The 20,056-nt window shown below is 47.1% G+C and overlaps 1 protein-coding gene across 2 annotated transcripts in view; it reads left to right on the top strand.

Annotated features, from left to right (window-relative positions):
• polr3e (polymerase (RNA) III (DNA directed) polypeptide E) overlaps positions 1–20,056 on the top strand; it is a 71,885-nt gene that overhangs the window by 12,031 nt on the left and 39,798 nt on the right. For both annotated transcript variants that reach the window (XM_070900788.1, XM_070900789.1), the window contains exons 9-15: positions 7,121–7,170; positions 9,205–9,324; positions 11,711–11,796; positions 14,379–14,423; positions 14,596–14,687; positions 16,009–16,129; positions 19,242–19,323. In XM_070900788.1, the coding sequence (XP_070756889.1) occupies positions 7,121–7,170; positions 9,205–9,324; positions 11,711–11,796; positions 14,379–14,423; positions 14,596–14,687; positions 16,009–16,129; positions 19,242–19,323 (596 nt within the window). The remainder of the gene's footprint in view (positions 1–7,120; positions 7,171–9,204; positions 9,325–11,710; positions 11,797–14,378; positions 14,424–14,595; positions 14,688–16,008; positions 16,130–19,241; positions 19,324–20,056) is intronic.

The following is a 20,056-nucleotide window of genomic DNA, read 5'->3' as shown; positions in this document are numbered from 1 at the left end:
ATGCCCACAGTTTGCTGCATCTTTGCGTTGGATTCATATTCTCGTCGCCAGCTATTGTGTTCCTAACACAGATGAGGCTGCACACAGGGAGGTTAAAGTAACAGTGACCTCAGTCTTTAATAAGACACTCCAGAGTGAGGAATAGACCTTAGGGGCCAGCTTATATGCAGTGCTCCCAAGGGATGAGCTCCCTGGTGGCAGAACATGGGAGTGCATGCTTTACAGATACACAACATTATCAAACACCTTTTGGAAGTCCACGTACACCACGTCAACCACATTGACCTCATCACCCCTCTGTTACCTCATCAAAAAATTCGATCAACTTAGTTAAACACGATTTGCCTTTAACAAATCCGTGCTGGCTTTCCTTAATTAATCCACACTTGTCCAAGTGACTCTTTAATTTTGTCCCTCATTATCGTTTCTAAAAGCCTTCCCACTACTGAGGTTAAACAGACTGGCCTGTAGTTGCTGGGTTTATGCTTGCACCCTTTTTTGAACAAGGGCATATCATTTGCAATTCTCCAGTCCTCTGGCACCGACCCCGTATCTATGGAGGATTGGAGATTATGGCCAGCACCTCTGCAATTTCCACCTTCACTTCCTTCAGCGTCCTAGGATGCATCCCATCCGGTCCTGGTAGCATTTACTTTAAGTACAGCCAGCCTTTCTAGTATCTCTATCAATTTTTATCCCATCCAGTATCACAACTACCTTCTCTTCCACTACGACGTTGGTAAAGACAGATGCAAAGTACTCATTTAGTACCTCAGCCATGCCCTCTGCCTCCAGGCGTAGGTCTCCATTTTGGTCCCTAATTGTCCCCACCCCTCTTACTACCTGTTTACTATTTATATAAGAACATAAGAAATAGGAGCAGGATTCAGATCCACTTTACTGCCTACTCCCCATAACCCTTTATTCCCTTATCTCCACCTTAAATATATTCAATGACCCAGCCTCCACAGCTCTCTGGGGCAGAGAATTCCATAGATTTACAACCCGCAGAGAAGAAATTCCTCCTCAACTCAGTTTTAAATGGGCGGCCCTTATGAGTGGAAGTATTCTCACTGCATCCACCTTGTTGAGCCCCCTCATTATCTTAGATGTTTCGATAAGATCACCTCTCATTTTTCTGAACTCCAATGTGTACAGGCCCAACCTACTCAACTTATCATGTCAATCCCCTCATCTCCGGAATCAACCTAGTGAACTTCTCTGAATTGCCTCCAATGCAAGTATATCCTTCTTTAAATACGGAGACCAAAACTGTACGCAATACTTCAGGTGTGGCCTCACCAATACCCTGTACAGTTGTAGCAGGACTTCTCTGCTTTTATACTCTATCCCCCTTGCAATAATGGCCAACATTCCATTTGCCTTCCTGATGACTTGCTGTACCTGCATACTAACTTTTTGTGTTTCATGCACAAGGACCCTCGGGTCTCTCTTATACTGCAGCACTTTGCAATTTTTCTCCATTTAAATTATAATTTGCTTTTCTATTATTTCTGCCAAAGTGGATAACCTCACATTTTCCAACATTATATGCCATCTGCCAAATTTTTGCCTACTCACTTGGCCTGCCTATATCCCTTTGTAGATTATTTGTGTCATCCTTACAATTTGCTTTCCCACCCATCTTTGTATCATCAGCAAACTTGGCTACATTACACTCGGTCCCTTCATCCAAGTCATTAATATAGATTGTAGACAGTTGAGGCCCCAGCACCGATCCCTGCGGCACCCCATTAGTCACTGTTTGCCAATCGGAAATGACCCATTTATCCCGACTCTGTTTTCTGTTAGTTAGCCAATCCTCTATCCACGCTAATATATTACCCCCAACCCCGTGAGCTTTTATCTTGTGCAGTAACCTCTTATGTGGCACCTTATCGAATGCCTTCTGGAAATCCAAACACACCACATCCACTGGTTCCCCCTTATCCACCCTGCTCGTTACATCCTCAAAAAATTCCAGCAAATTTGTCAAACATGATTTCCCTTTCATAAAACCATTTTGACTCTGCTTGATTGAACTATGCTTTTCCAAATGTCCCGCTACTGCTTCCTTAATAATGGACTCCAGCATTTTCCCAACGACAGATGTTAGGCTAACTGGTCTATAGTTTCCTGCTTTCTGTCTGCCTCCTTTTTTAAACAGGGGCATTACATTTGTTTTTTTCTAAACCCTTGGGACCACCCCAGAATCCAGAGAATGTTGGTAGATTACAACCAATGCATCCACTATCTCTGCTGCCACTTCTCTTAAGATCCTAGATGCAAGCCATCAGGTCCAGGGGACTTGTCTGCCTTTAGTCCCATTATTTTATCGAGTACTACTTCTTTAGTGATTGTATTAAGTTCCTCCCTCCACTTAGCCCATTGATTATCCACTATTGGGATGTTTTTAGTGTCGTATAGATATGTGAAGAGAAAAAAATTAGTGAAGACAAATGTAGGTCCCTTGCAGTAAGAATCAGGTGAATTTATAATGGAGGACAAAGAAATGGCAGACCAGTTGAACAAATACTTTCCTTCTGTCTTCACGAAGGAAGACACAAATAACCTTCCGGAAATACTAGGGGACCAAGGGTCTAGTGAGAAGGAGGAACTGAAGGAAATCCTTATTAGTTGGGAAATTGTGTTAGGGACATTGATGGAATTGAAGGCCAATAAATCCCTGGGGCCTGATAGTCTGCATCCCAGAGTACTTAAGGAAGTAGCCCTAGAAATAGTGGATACATTGGTGATCATTTTCCAACAGTCTATCAACTCTGGATCAGTTCCTATGGACTGGAGGGTAGCTAATGTAACACCACTTTTTAAAAAAAAAAAGAGGGAGAGAGAAAACCGGTAATTATAGACCGGTTAGCCTGACATCAGTGGTGGGGAAAATGTTGGAATCAATTATTAAAGATGAAATAGCAGCACATTTGGAAAGCAGTGACAGGATCGGCCCAAGTCAGCATGGATTTATGAAAGGGAAATCATGTTTGACAAATCTTCTAAAAAAAATTTGAGGATGTAACTAGCAGAGTGGACAAGGAAGAACCAGTGGATGTGGTATATTTGGACTTTCAAAAGGCTTTTGACAAGGTCCCACACAAGAGATTGGTGTGCAAAATTAAAGCACATGGTATTGTGGGTAATGTACTGATGTGGATAGTGAACTGGTTGGCAGACAGGAAGCAGAGAGTCGGGATAAATGAGTCCTTTTCAGAATGGCAGGCAGTGACTAGTGAGGTGCCACAGGGCTCAGTGCTGGGACCCCAGCTATTCACAATATACATCAATGATTTAGATGAAGGAATTGAGTAATATCTCCAAGTTTGCAGATGACACTAAGCTGGGTGGCAGTGTGAGCTGTGAGGAGGATTCTAAGAGGCAGCAGGGTGACTTGGACAGGTTAGGTGAGTGGGCAAATGCATGGCAGATGCTGTATAATGTGGATAAATGTGAGGTTATTCACTTTGGTGGCAAAAACCTGAAGGCAGAATATTATCTGAATGGTGGCAGATTAGGAAAAGGGGAGGTGCAACGAGACCTGGGTGTCATGGTACATCAGTCATTGAAAGTTAGTGTGCAGGTACAGCAGGCGGTGAAGGTCGCAAATGGTATGTTGGCCTTCATAGCAATATTTGAGTATAGGAGCAGGGAGGTCTTACTGCAGTTGTACAGGGCCTTGGTGAGGCCTCACCTGGAATATTGTGTTCAGTTTTGGTCTCCTAATCTGAGGAAGGATGTTCTTGCTATTGAGAGAGTGCAGCGAAGGTTCGTCACCAGACTGATTCCTGGGATGGCAGGCCTGACATATGAGGAGAGACTGGATCGACTGCCTGTATTCACTGGAGTTTAGAAGGATGAGAGGGGATCTCATAGAAACATAAAATTCTGACGGGGCTGGACAGGTTAGATCCAAAAAGAATGTTACCGATGTTGTGGAAGTCCAGAACCAGGGGACACAGTCTAAGGATAAGGGGTACGCCATTTACGACTGAGTTGAGGAGAAACTTCTTCACTCAGATAATTGTTAACCTGTGGAATTCTCTACTGCAGAGGGTGTTGATGCCAGTTCGTTGGATATATTCAAGAGGGAGTTAGATATGGCCCTAATGGCTAAAGGGATCAAGGGGTATGGAGAGAAAGCAGGAAAGGGGAACTGAGATGAATGATCAGCCATGATCTTATTGAATGCTGGTGCAGGCTCGAAGGGCCAAATGGCCTACTCCTGCACCTATTTTCTATGTTTCTACCATGAAGACAGATATAAAATATTTGTTCAAAGTCTCCCTCGTTATTAATTGCCCCGTCTCATCCTCTAAGGGACCAACATTTACATTAGCCACTCTTTTCCTTTTTATATACCTCTAGAAACTCTTACTATCTGTTTTTATATTTTGTGCTAGTTTACTTTCATAATCTATTTTCCCTTTCCTTACTATTTCTTTAGTTCCTTGTTGGCTTTTAAAATGTTCTCAATCTTCTGGCCTCCCACTAGTTTTGGCTAGTATGCTGTTGTTTTCAATTTGATACCCTCCTTTATTTCCTTAGATAGCCAAGGATGGTTATCCCTTCTCTTACAGTCCTCCTCATTGGAGTATGTTTTTGTTGAGAGTTATGAAATATCTCCTTAAATGTCCGCCATTGCTCATCAATTGTCCCACACTTTAATCTGCTTTCCCAGTCCACTTTAGCCAACTCTGCCTTCATACCTTTGTAGTTTCCTTTATTTAAGCTTAGGACACTGGTTTGAGATCCAACTTTCTCATCCTCCAACTGAATTTGAAATTCAACCATGTTATGGTCACTCATTCCAAGAGGATCCTTTACTGGGAGATTGTTCATTAATCCTACCAGATCTAAGATTTCCTGCTCCCTGGTTGGTTCTGCAACATACTGTTCAAGGAAACTAACCCGGATACACTCTATGAACTCTTCCTCAATGCCTATAGAAGACTTGGATTCCCGTTTATGTTAGCTGCCAATCGATTCTCATACTCTCTCTTTGCCCCTGTTATTTACTTTTTCACCTCCTCTCTGTACTTTCTATATTCAGCCTGATTCTCACTTGTATTCTCAACCTGACGTGTCATACGCCCCCTTTTTCTGCTTTGGAGGATGGTTCCCTGCATTTTTCCTGTCATGGTGCGGGTGATGCGCACATCCTTGCGATCCCCAGTCAACAAGCTCTCCGCTGGAGTGGAACTAAACTACAGAACCAGTGGGAACCTGCTCAACTCCGCCGTCCCGAGTCCAGGTCCAAGACCACCCCAACCTCTCGAGCTACAGTACGCGGACGACGCCTGCGTCTGCGCACATACAGAGGCTGAACTCCAGGACATAGTCGATGTATTTACTGAGGCGTACGAAAGCATGGGCCCTATGCTAAACATCCGTAAGACAAAGGTCCTCCATCGCACAGCACTTCCCCCCCCCCCCCCCCCCCCCCCCGCCAAACCCAGTCATCAAGATCCACGGCATAGCCCTGGAAACCGTGGACCACTTCCCATATCTCGGGAGCCTCCTATCAACAAGAGCAGGCAGAGATCCAACACTCCCTCCAGTGCGCCAGTGCAGCCTTCGGCCGCTTGAGGAAAAGAGTGTTTGAAGTCCAGGCCCTTAAATCTGACACCAAGCTCATGGTCTACAGGGCTGTAGTAATACTCGCCCTCCTGTACAGCTCAGAGACATGGACCATGTACAGCAGACACCTCAAGATGCTGGAGAAATAGTACCAACGATGTCTCCGCAAGACCCTACAAATCCCCTGGGAGGACAGGCGCACGAACATTAGTGTCCTCGTCCAGGCTAACATCCCCAGCATTGAAGCACTGACTACACTCGATCAGCTCTGCTGGGCAGACCACATAGTTCGCATGCCAGACACGCGACTCCCAAAGCAAGTGCTCTACTCGGAGCTCCTTCACGGAAACCGAGCCAAAGGTGAGCAGCGGAAATGTTACAAGGACACTCGAAGTCTCCCTGATGTGCGACATCCCCACCGACACCTGGGAGTCCCTGGCCCAAGACTGCCCTGAGTGGAGGAAGTGCATCCGGGAGGGTGCTGAGCACCTCGAGTCTCATCGCCGAAAGCATGCAGAAATCCAGCGCAGGCAGCGGAAGGAGCGTGTGGCAAACCAGACTCCCCGCCCACCCCTTCCCTCAACGACTATCTGTCCCACCTGTGACAGGGTCTGTGGCTCTCGTATTGGACTGTTCAGCCACCAAAGAACTCATTTCAGGAGTGGAAGCAAGTCTTCCTCGGTTCCGAGGGACTGCCTATGATTATGATGATGATTTTCTGCTTCAGCTTACTCTTTATCTCGTTCATCATCCAGGGAGCTCTGGCTTTAGTTGCCCTACCTTTCCCCCTCGTGGGAATGTGCCTCGACTGTACCCGAACCATCTCTTCTTTAAAGGCAGCCTATTGTTCGAATTCAGTTTTACCTGCCAACCTTTGATTCCAATTTACTTGGGCCAGATCCGTTCTCAATCCACTGAAATTGGACTTTCTCCAATGAAGTATTTTTACTCCAGATTGTCCCCTGTCTTTTACCATAGCTCATCTAAACCTTCTGATACTATGATACTGTTCCCTAAATGTTTCCCTACTGACACTTGCTCCACTTGATCTACCTCATTCAGTTGGTGGTCTATAGTATACACCGAGCGTGTAATGGTACCTCTTTTGTTAACTGTAACCAAATAGATTCTGTCGTTGACCCCCTCCAAGACACCCTCTCTCTCCCCAGCACTATAGTATTCGCCTTAACCCATGCTGCCACCCCACCTCCTTTCTTTCCTTCCCTAACTTTCCTGAACACCTTATATCCAGGAATATTTAGTACCCAATCCTGCCCTTTTTTGAGCCATTTAAGAGGAAGATAGACAATCACGTGAGGGAGAAAGGAATAGATGGATATGCTGATGGGGTGAGATGGGGAGGGTTGGGCCAAATGGCTTGTCTCTGTGCTGTAAACTCTAATAGCGCAAATTAAGGGTCCTCACTGTGAGAGCAGCCTGCTGGGCTGTGGAGGGGCAGTGGCCAGTGTGGTTATCAGTCTCCTGCAAAATTCAAGTCCTTGAATAAATGTGACCTCTTACTCTTCTGCAGCTGGTGACTCTTCTCAAGATGAGGCTGAAGATGATGCTAAGCAGATCACTGTAAGTGGGCCCACTTTCTTACCACCATAGGAATGCTTTATTTATAGAAGGGCAGCCTTTGCAAAAGAGTTTCCAACGAGCCTTTCCTTAGAATTGCACGTCATTTTTGTCACAATGGCAACTGAGTGGCGAGATTATGGTTTTGAGCACAAAAAATCTAGGCTGACACTCCCAGTACAACGCTGAGGGGAGTGCTGCAGTGTCGGAGGTGCCATCTTTCAGATGAGACGTTAAATCCCGTCTACTCTCTGACGTGGATGTCAAAGATCCCATAGCGCTATTTTGAAGAAGAGCAGGGGAGTTATCCCCGGTATCCTGGCCAATACTTATCCCTCAATCAACATAATAAAAAAAAAACAGATCTGGTCGTTATCACATTGCTATTTGTGGGATCTTACTGTGTGCAAATTGCTGCCGCGTTTCCCACATTACAACAGTGACTACACTCTCTAAGTACTTCATTGGCTGTGAAGCGTTTTGAGATGTCCGGTGGTCATGAAAGATGCTATATAAATGCAAGTCATTCTTTCTTTACCTCATTGTCTTTTACCCTCTGGTTATTCAGACTTCTTTCTAAAGCAGTGCCATATTAAAGGGTTCTCGTAAATGAGGTGAAGGCACCCTCCAAATCCTCCATGTAAACAGTGACTGCACTTCAAAAGTACTTGATTGGCTGTGAAGCACTTTGGGATGTCATGAGGGCGGGAAAGGCGCTATATAAATGCAAATTCATTCTCGCTTGTAGAGCAGAAGGTTTCATGTTTAATCCATAGTCTTGTTAACTGCTGGTGTCCCTGGGTAGTGAGGGGACAGAAGGGAATTCAGTTAGGGGTGGTGGTGCGGGGGGAGGTGGGAGGGATGAAGGGGCGTGTGGTAGGGGGGGGGGGGGGATGGCAGTGGGTGTGTGGAGGGCGAGCAAACAGTAGATGTGTGAGAGATCGCTGAGCTTGGGCATAAAGAAGCAAAGCTCAGTTAACGAATGGCCTCGGGCACTCGCTCGCACTCTCGCTCTCCCTCGCCCTCTCCCTCGCACTCTCCCTCGCCCTCTCCCTCGCCCTCTCCCTCGCACTCTCCCTCGCACTCTCCCTCGCACTCTCCCTCGCACTCTCCCTCGCACTCTCCCTCGCACTCTCCCTCGCACTCTCCCTCGCACTCTCCCTCGCACTCTCCCTCGCACTCTCCCTCGCACTCTCCCTCGCACTCTCCCTCGCACTCTCCCTCGCACTCTCCCTCGCACTCTCCCTCGCACTCTCCCTCGCACTCTCCCTCGCACTCTCCCTCGCACTCTCCCTCGCACTCTCCCTCGCACTCTCCCTCGCACTCTCCCTCGCACTCTCCCTCGCACTCTCCCTCGCGCTCTCCCTCGCGCTCTCCCTCGCGCTCTCCCTCGCGCTCTCCCTCGCGCTCTCCCTCGCGCTCTCCCTCGCGCTCTCCCTCGCGCTCTCCCTCGCGCTCTCCCTCGCACTCTCCCTCGCACGCTCGCTCGCCCTCGCGCGCTCGCCCTCGCGCGCTCGCCCTCGCGCTCTCGCCCGCGCACACCGCACACAGCCACACAGGTGGGCTTGGGTTTGGCTCCCCTTTAGGGTAACGCCCCACCATTGGTGGGTGTTCCTTCAGCTGCCTGGGCTCCTAGCTCTGGGACTCCCTCCCTAATTCACCGCGCCTCTACCTCTCCTCCTTTAAGGTGCTCCTTAAAACCTACCTCTTTGACTAAGCTTTTGGCCACCTGTCCTAATGTATCGTTATGTGGCTTGGTGTCATATTTTGTTTGGTAAAGCTCCTGTGAAGCACGCTGGTACATTTCATTACATTAAAGTCACTATCTAACTGCAAGTTGTCATGTGTGTGATCAATAACTTGCTGTTTTATAAATGATTGTGTTAAGATATCAGACTGAAATATCCTACATTTATCGCGTTTTCCTAATGCTGCTGAGCTTTTGGATATTTAAGGTGTGTTTATTGTGTGATCTGTTGCAATTCTGAACTTAGTTATGTCTATAACCCAGAAATGTCTGTATAACGTTGTCTTTAGGTGCGTTTCTCACGTCCCGAGAGTGAACAAGCTCGGCAGCGCCGTATCCAGTCTTATGAGTTCTTGCAGAAGAAACAGGCGGAAGAGCCCTGGTATTACCTCCATTACTGTGGCGTGAAGGTACGGTAAATGATTCCAGTCCCCGGCAGCCTTACAGATGCTGCATCCTCTCAGTGTAGAGACAGCGGCCCAAGACTTTCAAATGTACTCTTGCTGTTAGAAACTTGCATTCCCCCTCCCTTAATTTTACTTTAGTTTAGCAAGACTTACTTGGGATGTTCTTGTCGCCTAAACATGATTGAATTCCATTTTACGGATAGAATTTAATGGAAGTGGCCAATAATAGTGTACAGGGAAAGAGAATTCTGCCCCAGTTTCCCCGTTCCATTTGTTCTACCTGTACCCTGGTTGATTTTAATTGGTTCCCGAATGTGATAATTCTACTTGCCTCTGTTTGCCAAACTATTGGCCCCCGATCTTTCGAAATTGTGCGAGATTGACAGTGTGAACGTGGTTAACGCCTGCATAAAATCGTCAGCCTGCTACCCCTTGGCAGGAGAGTGGTGGGAGTGGCGGGACTATGATCCCGTTCATAAATCCTAAGCCAGAATGCCAGCACTGCTCGGTGGAGCTGTGGAGTTCTCTGGGGGCTGAGGCGAAGAGACACTTCAGAGGCAGAAAGCTTCAGCTGGGCGGGGTCCTCTGCTGTGCCCCTCCTGGGGGCATGGGTAAATTTCGGAGTCCAACAAGCCCAAGTCGCTGTCGAGTACCCCTCCATTTCCACCATAAGAAATAGGAGCAGGAGCAGGCCATACGGCCCCTCGAGCCTGCTCCGCCATTTTATACGATCATGGCTGATCCGATCATGGACTCAGCTCCACTTCCCCGCCAACTCCCCATAACCCCTTATCCCCTTATCGTTTAAAAAAACTGTCTCTTTCTGTCTTAAATTTATTCAGTGACCCAGCTTCCAAAGCTCTCTAAGGCAGTGAATTCCACAGATTCACAACCCTCAGAGAAGAAATTTCTCCTCATCTCAGTTTTAAATGAGATCACCTTATTCTAAGATCATGCCCCTCTAGTTCTAGTCTCCTCCACGAGTGGAAACATCCTCTCTCTATCCACCCTGTAAAGCCCCCTCATAATCTTCTACGTTTCGATAAGATCACCTCTCATTCTTCTGAATTCCAATGAGTATATGCCCAACCTCAACCTTTCCTCATAAGTCAACCCCCTCATCTCCAGAATCAACCTAGTGAACCTTCTCTGAACTGCCTCCAAAGCAAGTATATCCTTTTGTAAATATGGAAACCAAAACTGCACGCAGTATTCCAGGTGTGGCCTCACCAATAACCTGTACAACTGTAGCAAGACTTCCCTGCTTTTATACTCCATCCCCTTTGCAATAAAGACCAAGATACTATCCTTTTGTGTTTCATGCACAAGTACCCTCACTTGGGGTCAGTTGCTCAAACCCCCTCTCCCGATGGAAATAGACTAAGGGGGAGATTTGGTAACCCGTGCTCCCGCTGCATATGTAATTCAGACTCCTCTCCAAATAGATTCTGCTACACTTTGAAACTGAGCGAACGCCAGTGAGTGTAAGGGTTGGATAGATGCTGTGATTGGGAGCAGTCACGATTGAGTTATTTCATCTCTGAATAGCCCCTGTTGGAGTACGACTGCTGATAGCTGTGCTGACATACATCTGTCTCTGCCTCACTCTCTGTTCATTTCTCCTTCAGCAATCAGATTGTCCAGATCTACTTTAATAACTTTGTGCCATTAATATTAAATTCCTGAAATTACTTCAGAATCCATTTAACCGCGCAATAAATATTTAACATGGGCACTGATGGTACACTTGCACGGTAATTTAAAGTGGCAGGCCAGCTCCTGCTCCCAGCACACGCTCCGTCATTATGGGCTGCATATTTTCTGTGAAAGTAGCAAATATTTTCATTGTAAAATGTAGCCAGTTCAATATAGTAAATTAACATCAATAAGTACTTCCCGGTATCTTTGACATGGCATTGTGTGGTCTAACCGTGTTGTGTTGTGCAGTTAGAACTGGGCACAAGAGGGCAGTGTTTCCTGTGTATGATGGACATAAAAGGTATAACATTCTGAGGGGGATTGAAAGGGTAGATGCAAAGAGGATATTTCTCCTCGTGGGGGAATCTAGAACTAGGGGGCACAGTTTCAGAATAAGGGGACGCCCATTTAAAACAGAGATGAGGAGGATCGTGAATCTTTGGAATTCTCTACCCCAGAGAGCTGTGGATGCTGGGTCATTGAATATATTTAAGAAATGATGAGGGAGTCAAGGGTTACAGGGAACTGGCAGGGAAATGGAGTTGAGGCCAAGATCAGATCAGCCATGATCTTATTGAATAGGCTCAAGGGGCCAAATGGCCTACTCCTGCTCCTTTTCTTATGTTCTTATAAGGGGGCAGTGTTTCCTGTGAGAGCTGGGTTACTGATGATGTGTGTGTTGTGTATACAGGACAGTCGGTCTGAGCACGAGCGACAATATCTCTTCAGTCAGCTGGCTGGCATGGTGGAGACGACCGAACTAACCAAATCCCCAAGGTATGAGCTGGCATCCGCGAAGATCACTTTACTGAAGTATAGATGGTATCGCTTCATCGCAGACCCCGATAAAACAAGTTCTCTTTAATGTGTTCAAACACAAAATACTGTGGGTGCTGGAAAACACTCAGCAGGTCAGGCAGCATCTGTGAAGAGAAAGAAGTAGAGTTACCGTTTCAGGTCGGTGACCTTTCATTAGAACTTTTGGAGATTGAACAGTCTTTAGGAAAGTACAGAGGCAGTGAGGGGGGGGAGGGGGGAACAATGGGTAAGGTCAGAGCAGTCCCACCAAACATCATTTGCCAGCCTGAAACTCACTGCTGTGTGGAGGAGAGAGCTGGCAAGTGTCTCTTTACAAGGGGCTGAGAATTGGAGGGAGCAGCGGTCCACAAACTATTTATCGAACTTCCTGGCAGATAACCTGGAACCAGGTAGCATGCAAGTTGTGCAGGGCCTGGGAGGAGTCAGGACAGAAAACCCAACCTCTCAAAAACACCCAACAAACTCATCATTATCATAGGCGATCCCTCGAAATCGAGGAAGACTTGCTCCCACTCTCAAAGTGAATTCTCAGGTGACTGAACAGTCAAATACAGGAATTACAGTCTCTGTCACAGGTGGGACAGACAGTGGTTGAAGGACAGGGTGGGCGGGACTGGTTTGCCGCACACTCCTTCCGCTGCCTACGCTTGCTTTCTGCACGCTCTCGGCGACGAGACTCGAGGTGCTCAGCGCCCTTCTGGGTGCACTTCCTCTACTTAGGGCGGTCTTTGGCCAGGAACTCCCAGGTGTCGGTGGGGATGTTGCACTTTATCACGGAGGCTTTGAGGGTGTCCTTGAAATGTTTCCTCTGCCCACCTGGGGCTCGCTTGGCGTGTAGGAGTTCTGAGTAGAGCGCTTGCTTTGGGAATCTTGTGTCGGGCATGCGGACGATGTGGTCCGCCCAACGGAGCTGGTCGAGTGTGGTCAGTGCTTCGATTCTGGGGATGTTGGTCTGATCGAGGTCCAACAAACTACCCATTTGGTAACACTGCATTATGAATCAGCCTGTAAGATGTATCTCTAGTTGAACTCCCTCCTTACTAGGATTTTATTCCTCCTGTTCTTAAGGTGCCAAATCTTGCTGCAGGAGCTATTGACAAATGCGTTTAACGCCCTCTTGAAGAACTGGATGGAATCGGTCCGCACCCTCACCCTCGGAGTACTCATACAGGTCGATGGCCCTCTATAAAATGTGGAACTTCCACATCACCTACCTCACTCCCTACTTCCTTAGTTTAAATGGCCCTGACCATGTCACCTCAAACAAACTAGCCTCCTGGTTATCAATAACCTTAATCCGATCTCCTCTAAAGTCTACACTTCTGTACTGAATCCAAAGCCCCGTGTAACCCTATTATAGTGGCCCTATTTTAATAGCCCAGGACCCTGTTTGTGTTGGTTGCTGGCACCCAGCTTGGATCCATTAGGGAGTGACCACTCCCAAGACTCTCTTCCTGTTACCTTTAATGTACAAACCCACATGTTATAGTCCTGCAATCGGACCCCATTGCGGAGCAGCCCAGCCTTTAGCCAACTTGTGTTCCATCTCGCAATATTCCCCTTCATAGAATCATAGATATTTACAGCACAGAAGGAGGCCATTTCGGTCCATCGTGTCTGCACCAGCCGACAAAGAGCTGTCCAGCCTAATCCCACTTTCCAGCTCCAGGTCAGTAACCCTGTAGGTTACAGCACTTCAGGTGCACATCTAAGTACTTTTAAATGTGATGAGGGTTTCTGCCTCTACCACCCTTTCAGGCAGTGAGTTCCAGATCCCCACCACCCTCTAGGTGAAGACATTTCCCCTCAAATCTCCTCTAAACCTCCTACCATCTATGCCCCCTGGTTGTTGACCCCTCTGTGAAGGAAAATAGGTACATAAGAACATAGAACATAAGAAATAGGAGCAGGAGTAGGCCATTTGGTCCCTCGAGCCTGCTCAGCCATTTAATATAATCATGACTGATCTGATCTTGGCCTCAACTCCACTTCCCTGCCCGGTCCCCATAAACCCATGACTCCCTTATCGTTCAAAAATCTGTCTATCTCCACCTTAAAAATATATCGTACGTCCTATCCACTCTATCCAGGCCCCTTATAATGTTATACACCTCAATCAGGTCTCCCCTCAGCCTCCTCTGTTCCAAAGAGAACAACCCCAGGCTATCCAATCTTTCCTCACAGATAAAATTCTCCATTCCAGGCAAAATCCTCGTAAATCTCCTCTGTACCCTCTCCAGTGCAATCACATCTTTCCTGAAATGGGGTGACCAGAACTGCACGTAGTGCTCCAGCTGTTGAAACCACAAGGGTCGATTTTAGCCTCTAGTGTGGTCGTTTTTTTTTTTAAATACGGGTAAATGGATCTACTGGATCTGCCTGATCCACCTAGTAATCTGTTCATTTATTGGGACCAGGTTTGGCAAAAAGGCTTTTGCTCTCCGAAGCCCCGTTGTGTATCAAGCTCGGGTATTGCGAGAGCTGATAGTATAAATGCAAGTCTTTCCTTGTATTCATAGTGTTTCCTCTCCTTTTTGCAGTGAGTATTTGTCCATGTTAATGCCTCCAGTTGAAGAAGAGGAATCGTAAGTTGACTGATTTCCTTCACATCCTAGACCTGTTGCCTTAAACCCAAATTGGAATATAATGTGGGCTTTGTTCAAGAGCTCTCGTTGATTTTCATTAGTCTGTGATTACAGGTAAAGGTGTGTTGTCCAGAGTTCCAGCTGCATTGACTGTTTGTCCCCTGTGTTTCAGTAAGGTGCCTCTGGCCCCCAGCAACGTGCTGTCCATGGCCCAGCTCCGGACCCTGCCCCTCGCAGATCAGGTCAAGACTCTGATGAAGAACGGTGAGCGGATTTTGAACCATCTTGGGATGAGTGTCCTTTCTCGCATTGCTCCACATGTTCATGTCCACACCTGGCCGGCCTCCCATCTTCCACCCTCCGTAAACTTTAGTTCATCCAAACCTTGGCTGTCCCGTGGCCTAACTCGCACCGAGTCCTATCCACCCCTGAGCTCGCTGACCTACATTGGCTCCCGATCCGGCCACACCTCGATTTAAAAAAAATTCTTAGCCGCCTTAAATCCCTCTATAGCCTTGTCCCTCCCTATCTCTGAAACTTCCTCCAGCCCCACAACCCTCCAAGATATCTGAGCTCCTCTAATTCTGGCCTCTTGCACACCTCTGATTTTAATCGCTCAACCATTGGTGGCCGTGCCTTCAGCTGCCAAGACCCTAAGCTCTGGAATTCCCTCACTAAACACCTCTACCTCTCTCCTACTCCTTTAAAAAGCTCCTTAAAACCCACCTCTTTGACCAAACTTTTTGTCACCTGTCCTAATATCTCCTTATGTGGCTCGGCGTCCAATTCTGTTTGCTAAAGCTCCTGTGAAGCGTCTTGGGGCATTTCACTACATTAAAGGCGCTATATAAATACAAGTTGTTGTAGTGGTGAGCTGATATGGGGCAATGTTTTTACAAATGTGCCCACCTGGCATGGAGCCTCAAGTGCTGGGACATCACAGTGGCGCTCCCTGTGGGCGAGACTGCCACTGTAAAATTCACCCCACAGTGTTCGATTTGAGTTTTGTCCAAGTGATAGGAGGTTTGTTTTTTGTAGAAATACACTAGTAAAACGTCTAAAACGTCAGCCACAGTCAATTTATTGTATATCATGGGCCGGTCCGACCTGTGTGGGAACACCACCGCAGGTCAGGGCTATAAATACAGCTGGTGCACCAGGCCCTGGAACACCGTGGCGGAGGTGCGGCGAATGAGAGTACAGGGCCCAGAAGAGCTGAGAGCCCAGGGGCAGCACGAGCCAGCCCACACTGTGATATGTGCGAACTAGATCCAGTCGTCCTGGTTAACCATTGCCACTGGATAAAGGCCTAGCTCTGTCAAGCCCGTGTGGTGGCTGGTGTGCAACGGTCACCACAAGTTTAAAAAATCCATACACAGGCCTCTTCCACCCCCTCAATTGGAGTTCAGGACTGGAACATCGGGTCCTTCATTGAAACACCTGTGAACTCATGTGGAAGCAAGTCATCCTTGTTCGAGGGACCGCCTATGATGATGATGATGATGATGATTGTATAAGGGCTTTTAATGTACAAGGTAGAGAGAAACCTGTGTTCCTAATGAGCTTCTTTGCTTTTTTCTCCCAGTGAAAGTTGTGCAGTTTGCAAATCTGATGGGTCTGCTCGGATCAGGAGTCGATTCCACGGCAGTTCTGCGTTGTATTCAGCAAGTGGCCATGTTAGTTCAGGGATGCTGGGTCGTTAAAAGGTACGCACTGAGGATATTCTCCAGCTGTTTATTCAACACGAGATTCCCTTTGTCAAATGCAAGTTCGTGGCCAACCAATCATGGCCTCCTTTGAACCAGAATCTACCAATGGAGGAGCAGGGTTTGTTTTATAAAAACCCTTAGTTTCCAGTCACCTTTATTCTCCCCCACTCCCCGCCACTAAATTCTTTCAGTTCCCCCGAGATTTTCCCCTGGTGCTCAGTGCGGTGGTTTGAAGTTCTGATCCTGTACAGGTATTTTCAGCTTAACGACCTTATTAATTCTGTTAATGAGCTGTTGTATTTGCTTGATGGGTTCTTTGCTTAAGATTTCATAGCAACACATTGCTATTAAAAACTAGTTGGTTTATCAAAGGTTTAATGATCACACTACACATTACCAGTTCATCCACCAGGCTCACAATCACCTGCCTCATTGTGGACTCAACTGGCTGGGGATTTATTGAGTCTTGTGAACATCATGTGACTGGCTAAGCCGCTCCCAACTCAATAGCTCTACAACTCTTTTTGTAGAAAACAAATAATCAAGTGCCTCCTGGCTAAAAGGGTGGTGGGTGGGGGGCACACTCCAAAACTTTTCAAGTGCCCCTTTTTGTTTTGTATTTTTTTTTGAGATCACTAAAACACAAATTATACAAGTGCCTCCTGGCTAAAAGGCGGGGGGGGGGGGGGTCACTAAAACGGCAAATTAAACAAATTACATTTAGATATAAAATAAAATGAAAATTTGGTTGCCGGGGGTGACGATGCACTCCAGTCCCTCCGGCGCCCACCTCTCGCGGAAGGCCGCGAGAATACCGCGTGCTCCATCTCCAGGGACACCCTGGCTCGGATGTAACCGCGGAAGAGAGGCAGGCAGTCGGACTGAACAACCCCCTCGACCGCCGGCTGATGGCCCCCTTGGCCGTGCCCAGGAGCAGTCCTACGAGGAGGCCTTCGGACCTACCCGCTCCCCTCCGCACAGGGTATTCAAAGATCAGGGGTGTGGAACTGAAGTGCAACCAGAATTTGAGGAGCAGCCCCTTCAGATATTGGAAGAGGGGCTGCAACCTGACACGTTCAGTAAAAACATGGAACACGGACTCTTCCAGACTGCAGAAATTGCAGTTCTATAAACCTTTGAGGCATACATTACAGTTGTAAAGTTAATCACAAGGACTGGTTTTACAGCATTTTTTCAGGGGGCTTCTGTCTGCTATTAAACTCTTCAGACTGCCCTCCTGACTATTGTATGAGCTGTATTGGTGCAGTTTCCTTATTGTGATGTTTTGTACGTTTTTTTTCTTGTCTCCTAAGATGGCGCCTGATAGAACTGACACTTCATCTAGCAGACCGCTAAAAATAGGACTTTGTCTCACTGAAGTGTATCTTTTAACAATCACTGCATCTGCTCTGTCGTGGTCGATAGTTTAAACTTAAAGAATACGTGTAATGAGGGGGGATAATATGAGGCAGTTAAAATAACTTGTGCAATATATTTTGAAGTGGAAGGAGTGTTCCGTCACAATCCAAGCAGTGAGATTGAGAGTCTCATTGATTTGAGGTGTTGGTCTGGGAATACATTACATGGACGACATGTTATTAATCTGCAGTTAACAGTCTCCTCAGAGCCAGCTGCATTTGCTGTACTGTCTGGAGCTCCCTCACCAACTTGCCCCTACTGTTCCATCTTTAAACCCCGCCCCCCCCCCACAAAAAAAAATCTTACGGAGCATGTTTTCGCCCTCACTGCCTGCTCCGTGTCCGGTTCTTCAGTTTGAAACTCCTTGGGACATTTATGATTAAGACAGTAGAAATACAAGTGGCCGAGGGAACGGAGTCTGCACTGTCCATGGTTAAAGACCTGGAGAGGGCTGCAGCATTGTCACCTTAATGGATGCAGCGATCGAGGTCTTTGCAGAGTCCACAGAAAGCTGACTATGCGTAATCGCTGTTGGGGGTGAGGTCTGCTCGCTGCCCTTTAATGGTCCACAGTCCTGACCATAAAGGTCAACATTGCGGCTGTAAAAATCTGGTGTTTTCGGAGAGCAAAGCTGCCTGTGTCATGGGAACAGGAGGACGCCATTCAGCCCTTCGAGCCTGTTCCACCATTCAATTAGGTTATGGCTGATCTGTATCCTAACTACATCTACCTGCCTATAACCCTTAATACCCTTGTCTATCACAAATCTAACAATCTCAGTTTTGAAATTTTCTATTGACTCCCAGCCTCAACAGCTTTTTGGGGGAGAGAATTCCAGATTCCCACTGCCTTTTGTGTGAAGAAGTGCTTCCTGACATCACCCCTGAACGGCCTGGCTCTAATTTTAAGGTTATGCCCCCTTGTGCTGGACTCCTCCACCCCCCCCCCCACCCCCCCACCCACCAGAGGAAATAGCTTCTCTACCTATCCTACTAACTCCTTTAATCATCTTTCACACCTCGATTAGATCACCCCTTAGTCTTCCTGTGGAGGGATGTGATCGGGGCCCAGGAAAGGCGTGAGATCAGGGCCCAGGGGCAGCACGGACCAGCCCACACTGCGATATGTGTGCGCACTAGGTCCGTGCAGCAGAGCTGGTCTCCAGTCATCTTGGTTGATCCTTGCCACTGGACCAAGACCTGGCTCTGTCAAGCCCGTGTGGTGGCTGGTGTGCAATGGCCACCACACCTTAAAAAATCCACACACAGGCATCTTCCACCCTTCAGGATGTAGTTCGGGATCTGGAATATTAGGTCCTTCATTGAAACACCTGTGAACTCATCCCTTTTTTGCGCAGAAGCAAGTCATCCTCGCTTCGATGGACTGCCTATGTTGAGTCTTCTAGACTTGAGGGAATACAAGCCTAGTCTATGCAACCTGTCCTCATAATCCTTCCTTTAGTTTGCGATGTCATTAACCGTAAAGGAGCCGCTCGTGACTGGCTCAGCCCAAAGGGCTCTGGGAGTTTGCGATTGGAACCTGTTGACTGGACTGCTCAGGCGGATTGTGTAAGGGGCAAGATCCACCTCCTGCCAAACTCACTGCTTGGTTTTAGTTCTTTGAATATTTTTTTATATATATATATTTTTTTACTCATTAAACTAATCTACAGCTGTCTTTATTTGAACAGTGATGTGTTGTATCCAAAAGATAGCTGCAGCCCCCACAGTGGAGTTGCTGCCGAAGTGCTGTGCAGAGGAAGGGACTTTGCTGTAAGTAAGCAAACATTATACGAGCATTCACTTCTTCAAAGTTGAATGAATTAAAAAGAAAGACTGCATTTATATAGCGCCTTTTAAGGCCTCTGGATGTCCCAAAGCGCTTTACAGCCAGTGAAGTACCTTTTGAAGTGCAGTCACTAGTGTAATATAGGAAATGCGGCAGCCAATTTGCACACAGCAAGCTCCCACAAACAGCAATGAGACAAATGACCACATAATCTGTTTTTTTTAGTGATGTTGGGTGGGGGATAAATCTTAGCCCAGGACACCAGGATAACTCCCCTGCTCCTCTTCCAATAGTGCCATGGGATCTTTTACACCCATCTGAGAGAGCAGACCTCAGTTTAATGTGTCATCCGAAAGACGGCACCTCCGACAGTGCAGCACTCCCTCAGCACTGCACTGGGAATGTCAACCTGGATTATGTGCTCAAGGCTCTGGAGTGGGACTCAAACTCGGGCGAGAATGCTACCCACTGAGCCACGGCTGACATCTGATGAGGTCCGCAGTTGCTTTTGTAAGTTGACTGGTTCCTTTCCAGCTTTGGTTCTAAGTTCAATTTGAGTCATTGAGTTGAAGCAGAGCTGACAAGTCGAACTCGGATGCTGTTTTGTAGAGTGAACGATACAAGGTTGTAGGTTTATCTTTTGGTCAGCAGTCTGTTTTATTTTTTTTTAAAACAGGAAGTTGAAAAAATAAAAGCTGAGAGTGGGCTGTGTTTCCT

The sequence above is a fragment of the Pristiophorus japonicus genome, chromosome 15, assembly GCF_044704955.1.
Source record: "Pristiophorus japonicus isolate sPriJap1 chromosome 15, sPriJap1.hap1, whole genome shotgun sequence".
NCBI lineage: Eukaryota > Metazoa > Chordata > Chondrichthyes > Pristiophoridae > Pristiophorus > Pristiophorus japonicus.
The sequence above is the reverse complement of the archived record's forward strand: the minus strand, read 5'-3'. Positions and strand labels throughout refer to the sequence as shown.